We start from the raw sequence: 22,614 nt of genomic DNA, 5'->3' as shown, positions 1-22,614 counted from the left end.
ATTATCACCCAATCCCCTTAAACACTTCCTTCCAAGCTGTCACTGTCCATCTTTCCTTTTCTGGATACACCTTCTCTCTTTGTACTGTATGCATTCCACCGTCCACACCAATGGCACGAGCTGATCTCCTTCATCTTCTTGGTCAGCTTCCACCCCCCTATTTGCTGGTTGGGGACTTCAATGCCCGCCACCCGCTTTGGGGATCTCCGCATCCTTGTCCGCGTGGCTCACTATTAATAGACATCTTCCACCAAGCGGATCATGTATGCCTCAACACTGGGGATCCTACATTTTTGTCTGCCTCCATGACAAATTTCTCTCATTTGGACCTTTCGGTCGGTACTGTTCCTCTAGCTCGGGGCTTCGAATGGTTCGCCCTTGCTGATACACACTCGAGTGACCACTTTCTATGTGGCCTTTGATTGCAGCCACAACTGCCATATATGCGCCGGCGACACTGGAAGTTTGCCCAAACCGATTGGACACTTTTTTCGTCTCTAGCGACATTCGATGACAGTCACTTTCCTAGCGTCGATGATGAGGTCACTCACATTACAGACGTTATTCTCACAGCTGCGGAATGTGTGACGCAATACGTGAGCAGCGACGTGCTCTTCGTGTTTTCCGACACCATCCTACTGTGGCCAACTGTATCCGCTATGAGCAGTTCCATGCGCGATGCTGTCGTGTCTTCCACAATAGCAAGAAGGCAAGCTGGGACTTCTTTACTAGCTCATTTAGCACCTTCAATCCCTCCTCGGAAGTTTGGGGTGCAGCACCGCCTTGGCTCCGTCTCTGGACATGCCTGCTCTGTGACCTTTGTCAGTTTCCCAAGGATGGTACCCCTTCACTTGTTTATCATCGGGTGTTTGCTGCTCTATGTGCACAAATGAAGGAAGCCACATTTATTTCCACTGATGGATCAAAAACATCGTTTGGTGTAGGGAGTGCCTATATTGTTGGCGACACTCCAAATCGATTTCGGCTTCCCAACCAGTGTTCGGTTTATACTGCGGAGCTTTACGCTGTTCTCCAGGCTGTCCAATACATCTGTCGCCATCAGCTGTTACAGTATGTTACCTGTTCAGATTCTCTCAGCTCTCTCCTCAGTCTCCAAGCTCTCTACCCTGTCCACCCTCTGGTCCACCGGATTCAGGACTGCCTCCACTTGGGAGGCGTCTCTGTGGTGTTCCTCTGGATCCCAGGACACGTTGCTATCTGTGGAAATGAGGCGGTCGATATAGCGGCCAAGGCTGCAGTCTCTCTTCTTCGGCCAGCTATTCGCATGATTCCCTTCGCTGATCTACGGAGTGTTTTATGTTGTCCTGTTGCTCTTTTATGGCACGCACATTGGTTGGCACTTCCCAATAATAAATTGCGGGACGTGAAAGCTCTTCCCTGTGCTTGGGCCTCTTCCTCCCGAACACGTCGTCGGGAGAAGGTAATTTTAACTAGACTCCGGATAGGGCACTGTCTTTTTAGCCATCGACATCTTTTAAGTGGCAATCCTTCCCCACTCTGTCCCCACTGCTCTCAGCTGTGGACGGTAAGGCACCTTTTACTTGAGTGCCCCTACTTTACTCCGTTACGCGCCCGTCTACAGCTGTCGCCTGATATATCTTCCATTTTAGCAGATGACACGCACTCAGCCGATCGCGTTCTCGAGTTTATTAGTGCCAGTGAGATGACGTCAGTCATTTGAAGCTCTTTTTGGGGACAACCAACCCCCTTCTATAGTGGTTTTTTATGTTTTCCTTCTGTTTTTAGTTTCTCCAATTTTTTGAGTTTTGTTCCCATTGCTGATGGTTTCCAGTTTCGTTTTTTTACCTTTTCCTAAGTCACAGACCGGGAGCTAATGACTGTATCAGTTTTGCGCCCTAAAACCATAACAAAAACTGACATCAGCCCTCGAGTGGGGTTACCAGTTGTCATATACCTAGAGGCCTACTGACTGGACCTCCACATAACCTACTTCGAATGTGCTCCATGAGTTTCCTTGCACCTTTCCACCCCCCTCCCCCTCCCCCTCCCCCTCCCCCTCCCCCGCCCCCTCCCCCTCCCCCTCCCCCTCCCCCTGCTATTCATGTTGATTAATACCCTGACCACTATTTCAAGGATCCAAAGTTTCAGTTGCCATCATGATATTGCAGTGTATGTTCCTCTCAGTTCTTGAGGATTATCAGGGTGGTACCATCATTTATACTGGTGGCTGTAAAAACTATGGATGGGATGGGATATGCTTTCACATCTCCTGATGGTCAGACATATGTGTTTCGTTGGATGTGTAGAATTTTTATGGTGCAGTTGATAGCCATATACACAGCCCTACATTTTATTAAACAGACCTTCCTCGACCATATCTTAATTTGTAGTGCCTTGTGAGCAGCATCCAGGCTGTTTATCAGTGTTGTTCTTGTCAACCTCTGATATTTGTTATTCATGACTTTCATTCTGACCTGAGTCGCACTGCCTGCTCAGTTGTTTTTCTCAGGGTTGTAAGTCATGTGGCTACTCGAGGGCATAATTTGGCTGGCTTTTTGGCTAAAGAAATGACTACTCACTCAGTATTCACTTTGATGGTCACAATTATGGATTTGTGGGTGCAAATAATATCTCTCCTCACTTGGATGGTGTCTGACAGGCTACTGTTCCCTCTATGCAGACTGTGCATTGTCAAGGAGACTACTGCAGCATGGGTCTCCTGCTTCTGTTCTTCCCTGAAAGAATCCACTGTCCTGTGTCGACTTTGCATTGATCCTACCAGATTAACCCATACTTTCCTACATCAGCGCGTCTACTCTGCCGTTCACATGCAAGTTCCTGGCAGATCGTTCTTCGAACCAACTTCATGCTATGTCTGTACTGTTCCACTTTCTAATGGTGTGCAAGCACTTAAATCTTTCTGTGCAAGCTCTCATTTCACCTGTTTTATCATGATGATAATTTCTCCCTATGTAAGTGGATTCAACAAAATACATACATTAAGAAAAGTTTTGCATCACCAGTTCCGAGAGTTCCAGAAGCTGTACAAAAAATTGGAAGAGAGATCAACATAAATGTCATTTCCGCCCTTTTTATTGCTCATGAAAACCACATATTGCATGTTGTACCACCATACAGGTGGTAGTCCAGACTGCTGTACACACCAATACCTCTAATACCCAGTAGCACGTCCTCTTGCATTGATACATCATGTATTTGTCGTGACATACTATCCACAAGTTCATCAAGGCACTGTTTTGGTCCAGATTGTCCCACTCCTCAACGGCAATTTGGCATAGAGCGCTCAGTGGGTCACGCCCTATATAAACAGCTCTTTTTCAATCTATCCCTGTCATGTTCGATGAGGTTCATGTCTGTTGAACAGGCTGGCAACTCTAGTGAGTGATCTTGTTATCCTGAAGGAAGTCATTTACAAGATGGGCACAATGGGGGCATGAATTATCGTCCATGAAGACAAATGCCTCGCCAATATGTTGCCGATATGGTTGCACTATTGGTCAGAGGATGGCATTCGTGTATCGTACAGTCATTATGGTGCCTTCCATGACCACCAGCAGCGTACGTCAGCTCCACATAATGCCACCCCAAAACAGCAAGGAATCTCCAACATGCTGCACTCACTGGACAGTGTGTCAAGGCATTCGGCATGACCAAGTTGTCTCCATACACGTGTCAGACGATTGTCTGGTTGAAGGCATATGTGACACTCATCGGTGAACAGAATGTGACGCCAATCCTGAATGATCCATTCAGCATGTTGTAATTCTTCATGCTTTCCCGGCGATCTGTTGACATCTTGGGTATTCGGGAATCCAGCCGGATGTTCCTGTCGTTCTCGCACGATATTTCAACAGCGTGCCTCACTGTCTTCTTCAGGTGCTGCCTGAGACTGGTCCTTGGGTCGATCGAGTCCAGTATTTGTGCCTGGGAGGAGCTTTGCGTTCCCTAATCGGTCCGCGCCGAGTCGAGCGTTCCATCTGTGGTCCGCGCCCGCAAGACGTGGCTACATTGTCCGTCTCTGGTCACCGGTGTTCCCTCCGCCGTCCACGCCTGGCCTGGCTATCTTCTGAAGTCGAGTACATGATCTGGGGTGTGTCAGATCTGGTCTCTAATGTCCGACACCTTGTCTCGCGGCAGTTCTCTCAGTCTCCACTTCTATTTCTTGTAGAATTCCAGAGTGTCCTGCGTTGAGTTTTCACAAGCTCAAGTGCTGGATTCCAGGCAGTGCTGATTTGGTATCCTGAGTCACGGTTGATTAGATTGTCCGTGACCTTAATCTCAATGGCTTCTTTAATGACACTGTCCCAAAATCTTGAGGTCTGTGTCACTATCTTTGTGTCATTGTAATCCATTGAATGACCAAGTTCCAGACAATGCTCTGCTATGGCTGATATAGTTGCCTGCCTGAGTCTGGTATGTCTCTGGTGTTCTTTACACCTGATGTCCACAGTTCTGGTGGTCTGGCCAATGTATGACATCCCACACTGGCATGGTATATTGTAAATACCTGGCTTGCGTAGCCCCAGGTCATCTTTTACATTCCCCAGCATAGCCCCAATTTTGGTGGGTGGGCAAAATATGCTCTTGATGTCATATTTCTGGAGAATCCTGCTGATCTTGGCAGAGATAGATCCGGCATATGGCAGGTATGCCATCTTCTTTGCCTCTTCTGGTTCTTCTTCTTCTGGATCCTTTGGCCGGTTGGCAGGTTGAAGTGCCTTCTGGATATCTCTAGAGGAGTACCCATTCCTGCTGAACACTGATTCTAAGTGCTCTATTTCTGTGGCCAGACAATCAGGATTTGACAGAGTTTGTGCTCTGTGGACCAGTGTTTCGAGCACTCCATTCTTCTGTGCCGGATGGTGGCAACTGCTGGCTTGTAGGTATAAGTCAGAGTGTGTGGGTTTGCGGTACACACTATGACCAAATGTGCCATCTGCCTTTCTCTTCACCAGAACATCCAAGAATGTAAGTAGTCCATCCTTCTCCATTTCCATTGTGAACTGAATGTTCGGATGGCAAGAGGTCAGATGTAGCAGGAACTCGTCTAACTTCTCTCTACCATGGGGCCAGATGACAAAGGTATCATCCACATACCTAAAAAAGCACTTGGGTTGATATGTGGCTGAAGAGAGTGCCTCCTCTTCAAACCTTTCCATAATAGGTTGGCCACCACTGGTGATAGAGGGCTGCCCATCGCCATCCCTTCTGTTTGTTCGTAAAACTGACCCCCATATAGGAAGTACGTCGAGGTCAGTACATGCCTGAATAGGTCAAGAAGAGCCCCATCGAACTTCTTTCCAATAAGCTCAAGTGACTCCTTCAGTGAGCACGACGTGCGAGAACGACGCGAACATCTGGCTGGATTCCCGAATATTCAAGAAGTCATTCAGCATTTTGTTGGGCCCATCTGTACTGCACTGCATGATGTCATGGTTGCAAAGATGGACCTCACCATGGATGTCGGGAGTGAAGTTGCGCATCATGCAGCCTGTTGCACACAGTTTGAGTTGTAACACGACGTCCTGTGACTGCACGAAAAGCATGGTGGCATTGCTGTCAGGGTTCCTCAGAGCCATAATACATAGGTAGCGGTCATCCATTGCAGTAGTAGCCTTTGGGCGGCCTGCGACGGGGCATCTCATTGACAGTTTCTGTATCTCCTCCATATCTTTGGTTCACTCAGAGATGCCTAGACTCTTCCCTTGTTGAGAGCCCTTCCTGACACAAAGTAACAATGTAGATGCGATCGGACTGCCATATTGACTACAGACAACACAAGCCATGTATCTCCTTCCTGGTGGAATAACTGGAACTGACTGGCTGTTGGACCCCCTCCGTCTAATAGGCACTGCTCATGCATGGTTGTTTACATCTTTGGGCGGATATAGCGACATGTCTGGACAGTCAGAGGGGCTATGCCTGTGATACAATATCCACAGTCAACGTCTATCTTCAGGAGTTCTGGGAACCGGGGTGATGCAAAACTTTTTTTCATGTGTGTATTTTCACATTCAGAGGAGAAAGTTGGTGATTGAAATATAATGGAAAGATCTTGCCCTAATGGGAAAATGCTTTTCTTTCAATGAGGTGTATACAGTCTTGTTAGGAAACCTGTTGTATCTTCTAATTGTTCTGTCAATAAAACACAGTCTTTGGTTTGTCTTCCCCACAACATTATCAATGGGATCCTTCCAGTTTAAGTTTGTTTGTAATTGTTGTTCCAAGTTATTTAGCTGTGTTGAAATCCTTTGGATTTGAGTGATTTATTGTCTAACCAAAATTTAATGGATTCCTATTAGAAACTATGTGGATGACCTCACAATTTTCGTTATTTAAAGTTAATTACCCATTTTTGCATCATACAGATATCTTGTGTGAATCATTTCGTAATTTGTTTTGATCTTCTGATGATTTTATTTGACGATAAGTGACATCATCATCTGGAAACAGTCTAAGAGGGCTTCTCAGATTCTCTCTCAAATTGTTTGTGTAGATTAGAAACAGCAGAAGGGCTGTAACACTTTCTTGGGAAATGCCAGATACCATTTCTGTTTTACTCGATGACTTTTGATTAATTACTAAGAATTAACACTTTCCTGGCAGTATCATGAATCCAACACACAACTGAGACACTACTCCATAGGCACGCAGTTTAATTAGACGCTGTTTGTGAGGAAAGATATCAGAAGCCTTCTGGAAATCCAGAAATATGGAATCGATTCGAGATCGCCTGTCAGTAGCACTCTTTACTTCATGAGAATAAAGATCTCACAGTGCTGCTGGCAACTTTCAGCTGAAAAGTACTAACAGCTGTAGGCAAAACAGTAGTCATTGCAGAGTTGTGACAACTCTGTGGTGTTGCCGTAGAGACATTTGCGAAATTGTGTTACGTTGTTGGTTGCAGTGAGCATGCCAAGTTGCCATACCATTCCCACTGCAAATGTCTGGGATCAACTTACTGCAGCTTGGCTATAGTTGTATTGCACAAGAACAGTACTTTCTGACTCCCTGTTGACTATGTGCTAATAGTGTTTTATTCAAGGTAATTTGTAATTTGAATCCAGTATGTGTTCTAAAATCCTACTGCAAATCGAGGTCAGTGATATGGATCTGTAATATAGGGGAGTTCTCTTATTTCCTTTCTTGTATATTGGTGTGACCGGTGCCACTTTCCAGTCTTCAGATCACCTGCCTCGAGATGACTGGATGTTTGTGTTGTCCTCAACGTTTCATCATTCATGAAAGTGGCAAGATTGGACTGAGAAAAGGTTCGGAATTTGTATAGGCGCCGATAATCGTGCATCATCATCATCATCTGTCTGTAGATACAGATCTATGGTAAAGTGAGCTGTTATATATTATTGCTAGGTCATTAAGTCAGGCCTCGAAGACGTGCCTTTATTAAGTGATTTCATGTAACAAGCTATCCCCACATTATGCTTGTGGTGAATTACAAACATTAGCTCTCGCTCATGTAAAACAACCCCTATTTTGTTCTCTGCATGCTAAGCATGGTGTAGCAGCACGACTATTTGGGATAGGAAAAGTCAGTTTTGATGCAATATTTCTCAGTGCACAAGTTACAGCCAGGCGCGGTCCTGTTTACAGTGAATTAAGCTTTCCAGCAGTTGCGAAGTAAAATAGAGGCCACAGGGGCGTAAAACCGATGGAAAAAGTACACGCAGCAGTTTGAATGGTGCAAGTCACATGAAGAAGGAGCCCACTGGCCAACCTAAGTGTTAAGAGTACGTGACACGGAGTGGTGCATTTAGCAAAAACAGAGGTGCACAGCCGCAAATAAATAGTTGCCAGTTCACTAACAAAGCATTCAAGTGTGGCAGCTCTCCTGGACGGCAGGACATGTCACACCACCGGCTACACACAGCAGCAGAAGAAGTGCCAGCGTTCCAGTCCACGGGGAGTCGCTGGTTCGACCCTCTGAGGCCGACGCAGGGTTGGGGAGAGAGGAATCGCTGCTGCCTGGAGGAGCATGCAAGGACTAGAGTGGCAGGATAGTGCTGACAGGTGTGGTGGGGGTGGAGAACGTGTTGTAAGAATAATTCCCACCTGTGCAGTCCCGAAAAGTGGGTGGTGAAGGGGAGGATCCAGATGGCCTGAGTTGTGAAGCAGCTGTTGAAATCAAGTATGTTTTGTACAGCTACGTGTTATGCTACAGGGTGGTCCACTTTGTTCTTTTTCACAGTTTGACAGTGGCCATTCATCCTCGTGGACAACTGGCCGGTAGTTGCACCATATAAAAAGCTGAACAATGGTTACAGCAGAGTTGGTATATAAACATGACTGCTTTCACAGGTGTTACTTATACTAGCATAATCTATGATGCCAAAGAATTTGAGTCTCCATAGGAGAATACTGTGGACTAAAAAAAAAAAAAAAAAAAAAAAAAAAAAAAAAAAAAACTTTTTGCAAATTGCAGGAAATATTGCTAGGCAATATTTTGTTATTTAAATTGTATATAATCTTGTTTGTGAGTTGGAAAAAGTAGTTTTCTGCAGAGAAATTCTGGAATCCAAATTACGATTAACTAATGTGGTAGTGTTAACTTGTTAGTAGTTATTACCATCTGTCTTACTGCCTTGTTTTAAAGGGGTCTTACAATAGCATATCTTGGCTTGTTGGAGTATATCGTATTTTACACACTATAAGATACACTTTAAATTTTTAAGCAATTTTATTAATAACATAACATTTTTACCATTGTCATTATGAGATTGCAAACCCAGACTAAAATAATTTATAAAATAGTTTATAAAACTGAACTGACCTTTAAAATCTCTTGGCCAATCATTTGGCCTTTTGATTTCAGTCCTCTGTATGCACATTTACTCTCTCTCTCGATGCCCCCCCCCCCCCCCCCCCAAAGTTCTTCTTTACTAGCCCACCAATCACTAATATATATATATATATGTGTGTGTGTTTTTTCCCCCCTGCTGGTGGAGGACCGAAATGTCACTCAGATGCTGTGTGTCCATGTTCTTCTACGTACGTCATTACTATCTATTTATAGTCCGCACACCTTTTTTCTTTTTCCCCTCCCACCACCCACCCATTACGAAGCTAGCTACTAAGAAACATGTTGCACTGGTAGTGATAACACAAATCATTTGCAATTAAAGTGCACAGGCAACTTAGACTGCAATAACGCATCGTAGGCTAGACAGTGATCTGGGTTTGTGATGACAGGGCAGCAGGGAGACAGTGTTAGCAAGCTTGGGAATCCCTGAAGCTCTTGTCACATTGGTGCACTGCTGCTGTCATTTGAATTCTATGTTGCCAGATAGAATTCCCCGCACCATTGTACCAGAGCATGCTGTTAGAGGAGCCAAAATGAAATGGCTTTGCTCATTGGTATAGTGGAGGTGTGCTGCACCAATTTGTTCTGGCTCCTCTAGTGTCCCTTTCACTGTGGGTTGGAGGTTTTAACATGTACCAGCACTGCAAATGTATACCTGCAAATAAACAAAAACCTACTTAAATAATTTTATTTAAGGTGACTTTATTTGAGGTGACAATTAAAACTTTGACTTTCTTTCGTTTAATGTATTTACTACCTGATCAAAATCATCTGGACACCCATATGTAAGGCGGAATATACTCCTAGATGTCTGGAGAGGCAGCAGACCTCCTGGTATGAAAGGGAATATTATGTTGTCTGTAAAGAAGCGGTAACAATGGACTGGGTTGGTCAGTAGAGCTCAGTGACTTAAAGCATGGGCTAGTCGTCAGAAGTCGGCTGAGTAGCAGATCCATCAGGGACATTTCAACCCTTCTAAAGCTGCCCGAGTCAACTATTGGTGGAGACACGAAGGAACAACGACAGCAAAATAAAGACGATGGAAACCTTGTTTACTGACGGACAACAGTCTTCGAGCATTGCAGAGGGTGGTTTTAAAAAATCACTTGAAATCAGTGGAAAGAAAGATTTGGAAGTTCAAAAGTACTACACTTGTCCAGCTAGTATAATGACTGTGTGTAAGTTGTTGAAAATAATTGATACAGTGCTGGAGCAGCTACTCATAAGCCACACATTTCTGCAGTCAGTGTTAAGCAGTGTCTGTGTGTTGTAGAGTGATGCCAGTGGACAGGGGATGACTGGAAATGAGTAATTGGGAGTGATGAATCATGCTGTATGCTGTGGCAATCTGATGGACACGTATGGGTTTGGCGAATGCCTGGAGAATGTGACCTGTCGTCATGGGAAGTGCCAGCTGTGAAGTATGGAGGACCAGATGTTACAGTATGGGAATGTTTTTGTGGTTAGGATATGTCCACTTAAGAAAACACCAAACACAAAAGGCGGTGTACACATTTTAAGCATTATGTACGGAGTACAGCAGAGGAATAGTTCAGAGATGATGGTCGTATCAGCATGACAGTGCGTTCTGTCACACAGCAGCATCTGTAAGGCAATGGTTTGTGGACAGTAGCATTCCTGAATGGATCGGCATGTCTAGAGTCCTGACCTGAACCTAAGGGAACACTTTTGGGGAAAGTTTGAAGGTCTGCTCCCTCTAGTGTCCAACATCACTACATCCTCTGGTTTTGATTGTTGAGGATGCCATTTGTCTATAGGCATTGAGTCAACCCATTGAATGTCTCTCCAGCAGAGTTCAAACTGCCGTAAAGGCAAATGATGGACACATATTATAGTACTGTCCATTAAAATGTTTCTGGATAGTTTGGATCAGATAGTGTTGCATGAAGAGAGTATTTCAGTAATTTACATGTGATATTGTTAGCCCCATCAGAGTTGTTGCTTTTTATAGTGTTAATTACATTCTTAATTTAGTTGTCAGAGGATGGAGTTCCAGGTAGATTTTTTTTTTTAAACACACACTCCAAAGTTTGTGGTGGCCTCCCTCAAAGCTGATCTCGTACATATATTTTAAAGTCAGTAATAGTGAATATGTCAATTAGTTAAGATTATTTGTGTTTTGTAGTGTTTTTAGGGCTGTTACAATCATACAAAAATGAAGGCATGATTTTTATCTGTTTCAGTCGTCTGTCGTGGGTAAACAACTCCACTGGCCAGGGATTTTCTCTTGAGTACCCTCACATTGCTCTCCATGCAGTATCAAGGGATTTGCAGTCACATCCACAGGAGTGCCTTTATATAATGTTGGACACACATGTAGATGCAGAAGGTTTGTTGCTGTTAAACTTCATTCAATTAACAGTATTATACAAGGCTCACTCAGAAAGTAATGCATCACATATTTTTCTTCAACAGTTATTTATTGAACACAATTAAACATACACACAAGAAAGGATGATGTTTCTTCTGCACTTTCTATTTTTCCTCATAATATTCCTGTGATATGGCCTCCCTCAAGTGATACGCAAGGGTGTGCATGCCCTGTCGGTACCAGTTGTTCTTCTGGTCACAGTCATTTCTTCACTGTGCAAATCACCTCCTCGTCGTCCTCCAATTGTATTCCATGAATGGCATCCTTTAATGGCCCAACCAAGTGGAAGTATGGGAGCTATGTCAGGGTTGTTGGGTGGATGGGGGTCACACTTTCCAAACCTGTTTAGTGATGTGTTCCGGAGGCCTCAAACTTGTGCAAGTTCAAGCATTGTCATATTGAATCAATCAGCCATCTAAGCTGTTATGGCACCGAAGTAACTGGAAGCACTTTTTGAGTTAGCTCAATCAGTTTCCTTAAACTTGAGAGTTAATGGTGCTGTCTCTTGGGACTATAGATGAGCTCATCAGTAAGTTGCATCTTGTCATGAGAGAGAGCCAGGGATGGTTGCCACAAATGCTGCAAATCGTGGAAGACCTCTTCTCATAATGGCCTCACCCTGTTTACCCAGTGACTAACCGCGCTTCTGTTGACTGCAGATGCCTCGTAAATTGCACAAAAATGCTTTTGAATGTTGCCAACAGTTTCTTTCTCTACAGTGAGAAATCAAATGACACGCTGCTTGTAACACAAAGTTTCACATTTGTACTATTCTTGTTGGCCAAGAAAAAGGAAGTGATGCATTAGTTTCTGGATATCCCTTGTACTTTTTATTTAGAAAAGAAGCATCACATACTTTCTTAATGGGTATTGCAAATGTACATAACTTGTCTAACTCTACAAATGAACTTTGTAATACTTTCCTGTGGTCTTCTTTATGTTTCTAGATGACTGTAGCATATAGATGAATGTTGGTTAAGTACAATGTAATGTTATGGTATTTTTGAATAGTTCACACACACATTTGAACAAGCCGAGGGCATTGTGTAATGACTCCACACAGTGTAGTAATAGTTGCAGATGCTAATGGGAATCTAGTCTGTCCCACAGCTGTGAGGCAGTTTAATATGACTGTACTACAAAGAGTGGTGGCTCTACATCTAGTTGTAGTGAACCGAGGTTGACAAACCTGTATTATCAGTATATTCAGTGCAGTCAATTATTTTAGAGACTGCAAAATTAGGAGAATGATGTCCAGAGAATAAGAAGATAATTAGGTTATAAAAGCAGAAAATAATGTGAGAGGTAGAACTTTATAGCAGCCCAGTAGAAACTAGACCAATTGGAAATAAGGACTTCAGTCAAGAAGATAATAGGGGAGGCTTCAAGCAGCTTTGCACAAACTCTGGAGGAACAAATGCCCAAATATTGATGGAATCGGGCCAAATCGTGAATGATTGATTGATCGATCAACCGTATGGCACTGTTGACCAGGAGGCTCCATCTGGGATTGTTAAGCGGCCCGATGCAAGTCATTCCATTTGACGCCACTTTGGTGACTTGTGTGTTGATAAAGATAAGATGAAGTGATTGGGTCAATACAGTCAACGAGGGAAGAAAATCTGACCCAGCCAGGAATTTAATCTGGGACGTGTGATCTAGAGGCAGTAGTAGGTGGTAGACAGTGAACTGCCAGTAGTTAATCAAGTGGAGGCCATCATGTTGAGTGAATCTTTGGCTTGTTCATAGACTCTGCTAGAGCATCTAGGACGTAGATTCACTGTAGTATCATAGTTATGGAATCAACTGCTATCACTGGGAACGCCATTGATCCCAATTATCAACTAGTGACGAGCTGTAGTACGAGTATTTAAAGGGAGCTAACGTAAGACTCAGAGGCAAAGCTCGGTTCACAATGAATAAATGTATCTTCATTATTCTGCTGCATTCGCTTAATGGGCACTTAACTGCTGTGTCAGTCCCTTGCAATGTGCTTTTAGGAAATATATAAAGTTTATTTCAACATGCCCTATGAGCTAACGAATAGGCCTGTCTCGCTTCCTTTGGTTTTCTGCCCTCTTTTTTTTCTGCAGAATGTGCTTATTTCTTTCTTGGCAGACAGTGACATCAACACCCACTTGCGACATAATGGCTCGCTTCCTGCTTCGCCTCTGTCCCTGGCTTGACTTGAATTTGCCTCAGGCAATGTGGGTTTTAATAATTTTTTTTCTAATTTCTACCCCTTACTGTACTGTGCCATAACACAGTTCTCTATGGGTGCAAACAGTGGACTATGGGGAAGACAGAAACAAAATGTTTAGAAGCCTTTGAAATGTGATGTTACACGGGACTGCAGAAGATCACAAGGATCGATCAAGAAAGGAATGAAGATGTTCTGCAGTGAGCCAACAAGAAAAAAATCTCTAATAAAGAAAGTAATGAAACTGAGAAAAAAATGGTTAAGGTGCGTTGTCCAAGGTGCGGCTGTTACCTGCAACTGCAGCTGGTCATGCCCATCTTTTGCCACTCAGATAGACAGCAACGTGGCTGAAACTTAGCCCCAGCTGCCACTGTTCCCCAAGGTACAGGCCCAATGCCTCTTCAGGATAAAAAGAAGCATGGGTGGACTAGATTTGACTTTAAGCTACTTAGATGGTTTACAACGAGAAGAGGATGACATGGTAATGTTACTGTTGCTCCTCAACAGGAGGTAGGAGAATATTAATAGTCTTTTGTGGCACTTAAAATAGTAGATTGTGATAACATTTTTATTAATAGGCATCTTCTTAATTACAGCACACAATTCAGACTTAATCTAAAATAAAATATCAGTCAGTTTATGCATGCTTTGCAACTTACAGAAAGTGACACACAGAGAAAAAGAGCAACTAGTGCAGGAAACCCACAAGTGTAGCAGAAAAACTTGCAGTGATGCTAATTTTCTTCCAACTTCCAGAAATTTTTGGCTAAGTTTATTTAAAATAATATTTTTTTCTTAGTCATAGTTGCAGTCCTGGAACAACTCAATTTGTTTACTCAATATTGAACTTTACATAATTCCCCTTTCTTATTAAGAGCATATGTTTTTGTATGGTACTTGTGAATCCATTCCTGGTACACAATGTTATTTCTTCCTTCAGATGAAGACAGTGAAATGTTTGGAACATAGCTGTTTATTGGCACTTTTGCTTATTGTTTGAGTAACTTCCACTTAATACTGAATCACTGTGGTAAAGTTCTTATTTACTCTCCCACCATTGACAAGTTTACTGCAATGAAGAGAGAGAATGTTTAATGAAAACAGCTGCTTTTAATAAATGTAAAAATTTAGCAAAAATATTACATAATATTTTAATTTTGTATTAAAAGAAAATAAATTGTTCCCCTCGTATCACCAGTCTCGAATAATATTAGTGTCTTGAGATACTCTTAAACTTTTCATTTTTGAATTGTATTTTGAGGAATAAAGTCCATATGCTGCTGCTTTTTTGACGAGACTAAAATAATGAGGGGATAAGTCTTCATACCCGTACCCATGCTCAGCATAAATAAATTCACACACAAAAAATATATATAAAACAGAAAGAAACTTTCACATGGGAAAAATATATTAAAACAAAGATTCCAAGACTTACCAAGCGGGAAAGTGCCGGCAGACAGGCACATGAACAAAACACACAAACACACACACAGAATTACGAGCTTTCGCAACTGGCAGTTGCTTCGTCAGGAAAGAGGGAAGGAGAGGGAAAAATGAAAGGATGTGGGTTTTAAGGGAGAGGGTAAGGAGTCATTCCAATCCCGGGAGCGGAAAGACTTCCGTTAGGGGAAAAAAAGGACAGGTGTACACTCGCGCGCACACACACACACACACACACACACACACACACACACACACACACACACACACACACACATCCATCCGCAAATACACAGACACAAGCAGACATATTTAAAGGCCTTTAAATATGTCTGCTTGTGTCTGTGTATGTGCGGATGGATATGTGTGTGTGTGTGTGTGCGAGTGTACACCTGTCCTTTTTTTCCCCTAAGGGAAGTCTTTCCGCTCCCGGGATTGGAATGACTCCTTACCCTCTCCCTTAAAACCCACATCCTTTCATTTTTCCCTCTCCTTCCCTCTTTCCTGACGAAGCAAAGATTCCAAGACTTACCAAGCGGGAAAGCGCCGGCAGACAGGCACATGAACAAAACACACACACAGAATTACGAGCTTTCGCAACTGGCAGTTGCTTCGTCAGGAAGGAAGGAAGGAGAGGGAAAAATGAAAGGATGTGGGTTTTAAGGGAGAGGGTAAGGAGTCATTCCAATCCCGGGAGCGGAAAGACTTCCCTTAGGGGAAAAAAAGGACAGGTGTACACACACACACACACACACACACACACACACACACACACACACACACATATCCATCCGCGCGCACACACACACACACACACACACACACACACACACACACACACACACACACATCCATCCGCACATACACAGACACAAGCAGACATATTTAAAGGCAAATATGTCTGCTTGTGTCTGTGTATGTGCGGATGGATATGTGTGTGTGTGCGAGTGTACACCTGTCCTTTTTTTCCCCTAAGGGAAGTCTTTCCGCTCCCGGGATTGGAATGACTCCTTACCCTCTCCCTTAAAACCCACATCCTTTCATTTTTCCCTCTCCTTCCTTCCTTCCTGACGAAGCAACTGCCAGTTGCGAAAGCTCGTAATTCTGTGTGTGTGTTTGTGTGTTTTGTTCATGTGCCTGTCTGCCGGCGCTTTCCCGCTTGGTAAGTCTTGGAATCTTTGTTTTTAATATATTTTTCCCATGTGGAAGTTTCTTTCTGTTTCACCACTAAATGTTTTAGATTGATGCATAACTTCTGTGTAGATGAAAGAAGGTGCTGATCCCAGCAGCACGAACTTATGTAAGAGGAATAAGTGGAGTGCTGGCTGAGGACATGATGTACCTCCTGCTATATACATAAGTTCGTGCCGCTGGGATCAGCACCTTCTTTCTTCTACACAGAAGTTATGCATCAGTCTGAAACATTTAGTGGTCTACTTCTGCCTTTTCTCTGGAATCAGTCACAATGTTTGAAGCAATACTGTTGGTCTTTTCTTCCAACTGAGAGAGTCAAACGTTAGAGACAAATCTACAACAAAATATTTCTTTTTCTAGTTTGTTAATTGTATTATTAAGAGACCAAAATTATCATTCCCAAAGACAAAGAAGCGGTAACTATTTCCTGATGAAACTAGTATGCTTGAAATCAAATTTACCTTTTGGCATTTGTGTTGAACAGTATTCAAGAAAGGCTAAGTGATCGTAAATGTTGCATCTGCGAGGTGCGGAACAACAAAGACTAGACACTTGAGTGGGAAAACAAGTTTAGTCTTTGAACTTAAGTTCACACAAGATCTGAACAGAATCACTCTCTGACTAAATGGTATCATGAGTCTGTATGACAATCGTACAACACTGTAACTTCAAGTCTGTTTATGTCCATAGTTACAAATGGTAAGGCCAGACACTTCACAACACTGCAGCCTGACTCCGCACTGCCACCTGTGGCACGGCATGTGCTTTCAACTAATCCAGGCACGCAGGAGTAGACAGGCCGCCGGTGAGCCTGCGGTGGCATGCCATGGTGTGATTGGCCCATAGTTGGTAGGTTGCTATTTTTCATATGTATGCCAGCTGACATTGCTGGGATTACTGTGGAAGCAGCTTTGGGGTGGTTGGACCTGCGCTGTTAAGTGGCGGTGGTGTCATTGCATATTGGTCGTGAACTTGCGACGTTCGCCTGCTTTATTTCTTTGTTGATATTCCTCAGTGTTGACGTACTGCATTGTTATACTGGCCAAAAAATGGGGGGGGGGGGTGTGGAAGTTTAATACTGATTACCGTAAATGATGTAGCCGACAGCTGCACAATTGGTTCCATAGATCTTTACTTTCACTGTTATTACACTGTTATATGGCCAGTTCACTATTGGTAAAGGTTAAGCCTCATTAGTAGTGTGGAGGCAAATCAGCACACTGCTACAATAGTTTACTGTTGAACATCTATGAGCAGTAAATACCTAACCACACAGTTGACAGTTCTTGCGGAAAAATAAGGTACGTGTAAAACTATTTCTCAAATAAATTGAACAGACACTGCCATAAAAAATTGGCTGTGGACTGAGTGCCTTGGGACCAAAAATCGGGCTGTTATATGTCCTCACAATACTAGGAACTGAAACTATACATTGTTTGGTGTTTAATTTACAGAAATTATATTTAAAACATAATTCATTCAATTAACTGAATACATCGAAAAATTCCTCCTTTTTGTACAGTTCCTTCTATCACAAATATTAGGGTGCATTATTTGTTTAAATAATTAAATTAACAGATGTAGTTATACAGCAATACTGTTGACAAGCCTGGTAATTATTTTGGAATTAATTAAGGGCTGGCTTTGCTAACGTGTTTTTGAATGGAGCCAAATAAATACTTAGAGAACCCTAGCAGTTCTTCTTCCAAATGTTTATAGTTAGTACAGAACTTACATTTGTTTATAAATCAACGATAGAATCTAAGTCATGAAACAGTTACCGATTTCACCCTATAACAAAAGATATTAACTAGGAATAGTAAAAATAAATTAGGGAGTTGATTACATACGTGAAGCTAAGCACAAAATTAAACCTGGCGGTCTATTCCTTATGACTGAGGGCCAACTTTTCTCTTTTATGGGAATGCAGATTATACTAGTGCATGTTAATCAGGCAAAAATGGATTTAAGGAGGCTGACTGCAAAATGATAGGAAGCAAAAAGATCCCAGCTTGCTTCGTCACAAGCTGAACACCATCTGATTCCTGGCAGCAGGCAGCAAAACACTGTGCGCCACAGTGTGGTCAATAATGATATTGCAGTCCCCCCCCCCCCCCCTACCGAACCACCAAAATGCCGTTCCATGGTGGTTTAGTGTGCATGGCCATGGTAGCGATGGGGAGGTTTGTGTTGGAGGCAGGGTGCTGCATAAGTTCCCCAGGCTCCACTCCAACTGTGTGGGCCTCCAGGGAACTGGGAAAGAGACATGCAAGTGACCTGCGACAGATGCCCACCCAACTGAGGGTCTCCCACTGTGGCAGAGGGGAGTCTACGTCCATAGGCATATCTGTAGATGACGATGAGGATGAAGGTTGAAGTGAAGCAGGCAGGGGATATGAAGGTGGGGCCAGCGACTGAACTGGCAGCAGTACCACCGGCGATGATGTCGGAAGAGGCAACACCGAGGGCTGCAGTGGAAGGACTAGCGATGGCAATGGTGGAACGAGTGGAGCCTGCAACAGACATGGTGCAGGCCCCCAAGGCAGTGATGGCGGCGACTGCAATTGGGCTGTCGCTGAAGACATGCAGGGAGCGCCAGGCCGGTGGGGTGACATCCACTGCAGGGAACTGCCAGGAGAGGTAGCACCTGTCCGTGCCTGCTCTGTAACCAAGGAGTCAGCAGAAGGGTCAGGAATAATGCAAAGGTGCAGTTGATTTTGATGCCTGTGCTGATGACACCTCACTCCGTCCTGCGTAACATATGTAGCCCCACCCACAGAGCGGATGACGACCCCAGATGCCCGTGTGAAAAACAGAGATGTACACCTTGTCATTGGTCCTGAATTTAGGGAGAGAAGGAGAGTCGTAGGAGTGTGGAGGATGGAGGAGATCCAGAGTGGTCTGATGGAGTCTGCCATGGAGGAATTCAGCAGGAGACTTTTCTCTCTGAGGAGTCATAGGTTGGAGGAGAGGAACAGGAGCAGAGCATTTTCCTTGGCAGGGACAGCTGTAGCTTTGTCATTTGGCTCTTGAAAGTTTGCACGACCCTCTCAATTTCCCATAGGACTGTGCTGAAAAAGGCGGTGAGCAGATGTGAGTGACGGTGTTAGCCTTGCAAAAGGATGAAACTTTAGCGGAGGTGAATTGTGAGCTGCTATCTGATATGAGGGTGGCAGGCAACCCTCCTTGGTAGAAAATAGTTGCCAAGGTGCAAAGCGTACGCCAATGTTGTGGAAGTCAGTGGGACCACAAAAGGAAATTTAGAAAAGGCATCTACTATGATAAGCCACCGCGAACTTCAAAATGATACAGCGAAGTTAATGTGAACCCATTGCCAGCGGCCAGCTGGTCGGGGCCAGTCAGGAAACTGATTAAGAGGACCAGGCAAGTACTCAGCACAATCCTTGCAACTCATGATCATGCAAGTTCAACACGTGCTGCTGTAGAGATGCCGGATAAGCACACAGGTGTGCTCATTTGGTACGTGTAAAAGGACATCACCCTGTTGGGCAGAAAATGCATCACACTGGGAAAACCAACGCTGAAGCGACTCAGTAGGAAGGAGCGGATTAGTCTCTGACCCTTCAGATGGGACAAACTGGCGGAGGAGCTAGATGGTAGCATCTCGTTCCGTGGCTGCGGCAAGTTGACAGTGGCCGATCAGGAACATAGCCACACTTGTTTCCTCAATCTGGTCAATGTGGAAAGAACCTTCCTCAGAAGAATAAATCCCTTATCTGAACCTACAGGGCGACGAGTCAAGATATCTGCATTGGCATGGCAGACAGTTCGCGATAGTGAATCTTGTAATCATAGTTCGTCGGGATAAGTGCCCAATGTTGAAGTTTTTGCGCTGTCCAGACAGGTACAGGTTTGGCTGGGTGGAACAAATTGCTGAGGGACTTGTGATCTGTCAGCAAAAGAGAATTCCCATCCATACAGATGTCAAAAGTGTTCTGCTCAGGCAACCACATGAAAGGAACATTATTCCCCTGGAGGGTATGCAAGGCTGTTGCGATCTGAGAAACATTAGGTACGAAGTGGAGATTATACGTTATCTTGCTGAGAATGGCCTGAACCTCGGAGAGATTCATCAGGGAAGAGAGCTCAGGAGTAAGCCTCAAAGTATTTGACAGAAGGGCGAACACCCTGTAAGTTCTTGATGTGACAGATATTCTATTTGAGTACAGAAAAATTCACATTTCTTCTGGTTGCACCTGATACCAACATAAATAACAATCTGAAAGAGGCACTTCAGGTTCTGGGAATGCTTCTCTGGAGTCTTGCTGGAAACTACAATATCGTCCAGATAATTGGCGCCACGGGGTACTTTCAGAGTCATTTGTTTCAGAAATTGTTGCAAGATGACCAAGCAGAAGTGCCGCCAAAGGGAAGATACTGACATTGGAACAGTCTAATGTGAGTGTTGATGATGAGGAAGGACTTTGTCTCATCATGCAACGGGAGTTGCATTAAGCATCTTGGAGATCAATCTTGGAAAATAACACGATCCCTTGTAATTTTTCCATTAATTGCTCGTGGGGAGGGAGAGGGTAGGAATCTGAGAGACTGTGCGTAAACGGTGGATTTAAAATTGGCACATAGGCAAAGGCGGCCATTAGGTTTCTTGACAGTGATGGGGGGGGGGGGGGGGGATATCCATTGACTAGCGGAACTGGGCGTAAGGAGCCCCCCCCCCCACACACACACAGTTCCTGTGTACTACACAACTTTGCTGCAACAGTGTCCCAAAGAGCGTGAGGAACTTCCTGATCTTTTATGAACCTCGAGCTGGGCCGCATCCTTCAAGGTAATCTGAGTGAAAAAACCTTTACCCCTACCCCGAGAGTCCTCAAAAAGCTGGTGGAATTTGTCACAGAGCCTTGTGATACTGTCATAAGAGTTAATCATCGCCACATTATCTGAGATCTGAAGACCAAAAATATCAAAGGCATTAAGGCCAAAAATGTTAGGACTGCCATAGGAGTGGAGCAGCATGACTGTTGACTTCCTTGGACTCTGGATCAATCATGCTCAAATATTTGTGAATACAGCAGGTGCACATATGGACAGGGCTCTCTTCTTTCTTGTGTTTGTAACTGATCCTTTAGTATGCCACTAAGTCATATGCACTGCTCTTTGCTGGTATGTAAATGCCAGAAAACTGCTTAGCAAAAATGTCCCTATTTCCTTACATGAACTGATAGACACACAGGACTCCATTATTACAGTTCTTTCTTGAGTAGGATACACCTCATTGAGATATTTCCTTCCCATGTCTCAACCAAGTCGCAATGGCTTTTGTACTGATAATACAAAACATAGTTAAAACAGCTTCGAAACAATAGGTGAGGAAGCCAATACTCAGGACTGGTTTTTTGTGTGCTACCTGTATATTTTGGAATGATACATTGACATCTTCAGTATGGTATTGAGATGGGATGAGACATCAGCAGTCTGTAGAGATAGGCTTTTTTGGAATACAAAAAAAGCAGTAATAGTGGTAGCTAAGGTAAACAAGACTAAACCTTGTAGAGAAAATTTCAGTAAATATAAAATACTTGCCATCTACTCTGTATAAATCTGCAGGCAATCATGTTCGTGAAACGAAACCCGGAACATAATATAATAAGCAGTAATGTATGTAACTAAAATACATGGGGAAGGGAAAGCTTCCACAGAATTGAAAGGACAGTAAAGTAAAGTAAAGTAAAGTAAAGTAAAGTAAAGTAAAGTAAATAAATAAATAAATAAAAATGGCTGCAGACTGTGTTCTACATACAACAGGAGCAACTTGTTTACAATAGGCTACTATCTGATCTCAAGACAGCTAATTTCCAAACCTTAAAGAATAAACTGAAGCATTCACTAATAGAAAGAAGCTTCTATTCAGCATAAAATGTCATGTTATGTCTCTCTTTAAAACAGTGTACATAATAATAAGTTTTGTTTTGTCCATAAAAAAAAAACTGATAATTTCTTATCCTAATTATTTCTATCAATGAATATATATATATATATATTTACATGTGAACTAAAGCTTTGTAATGTAAACTAAAACTCTGACAGTGACTGGAAACTGATTGTTATATGGACAGCAAATAAATAATTTAAAGTAAGGTGGTTGTAACTTTTTATTCTTAGGGATTGGTCGGATAATGCTTCTTTTACATGGATTGGAATGTGTTCCATTCAAAAGAGAAAAATATGTATATTAACACAGCTATTGTGCTATCTGCAATGCTTGTCCATGATAATGCTGATAGTGTCATACCCTGCTGTTTCAAAAGACATTGTAATTATTGCTTTTCTTGTTGTGGTCATTGTAACCAGTTTCAGATGGAAAGTGTTATGGTTAGTTATGTAGTCAGGGAATTCTTGCGTGTGATGGGTCTTCTCAGCATGAGGCTAGGATGGTGCTGAGACTCAGTTTGTCAGTTGAGACATGGAAAAACAGTTTCTGATTTTGTTTATCAGACACCCAAGGTACAGAGAGTCTTCCACATAATCATGGTTGTTGTTTCACTGCACACAAAGGAATAAGAGAGCCTGATTTTGGCATTGCGA

General features: G+C 43.2%; 1 protein-coding gene across 1 annotated transcript in view; it reads left to right on the top strand.

Annotated features, from left to right (window-relative positions):
• The window catches only part of LOC126336817 (methylosome subunit pICln), a 55,716-nt gene that overhangs the window by 13,917 nt on the left and 19,185 nt on the right, over positions 1 to 22,614 (top strand). Inside the window, exon 2 of the mRNA XM_050000876.1 lies at positions 11,026 to 11,171. Within this exon, the coding sequence (XP_049856833.1) occupies positions 11,026 to 11,171 (146 nt within the window). The remainder of the gene's footprint in view (positions 1 to 11,025; positions 11,172 to 22,614) is intronic.

Source organism: Schistocerca gregaria, chromosome 2, assembly GCF_023897955.1.
Source record: "Schistocerca gregaria isolate iqSchGreg1 chromosome 2, iqSchGreg1.2, whole genome shotgun sequence".
In the NCBI taxonomy this organism is placed as follows: domain Eukaryota; kingdom Metazoa; phylum Arthropoda; class Insecta; order Orthoptera; family Acrididae; genus Schistocerca; species Schistocerca gregaria.
This window is presented reverse-complemented; position numbering and strand designations above follow the sequence as displayed.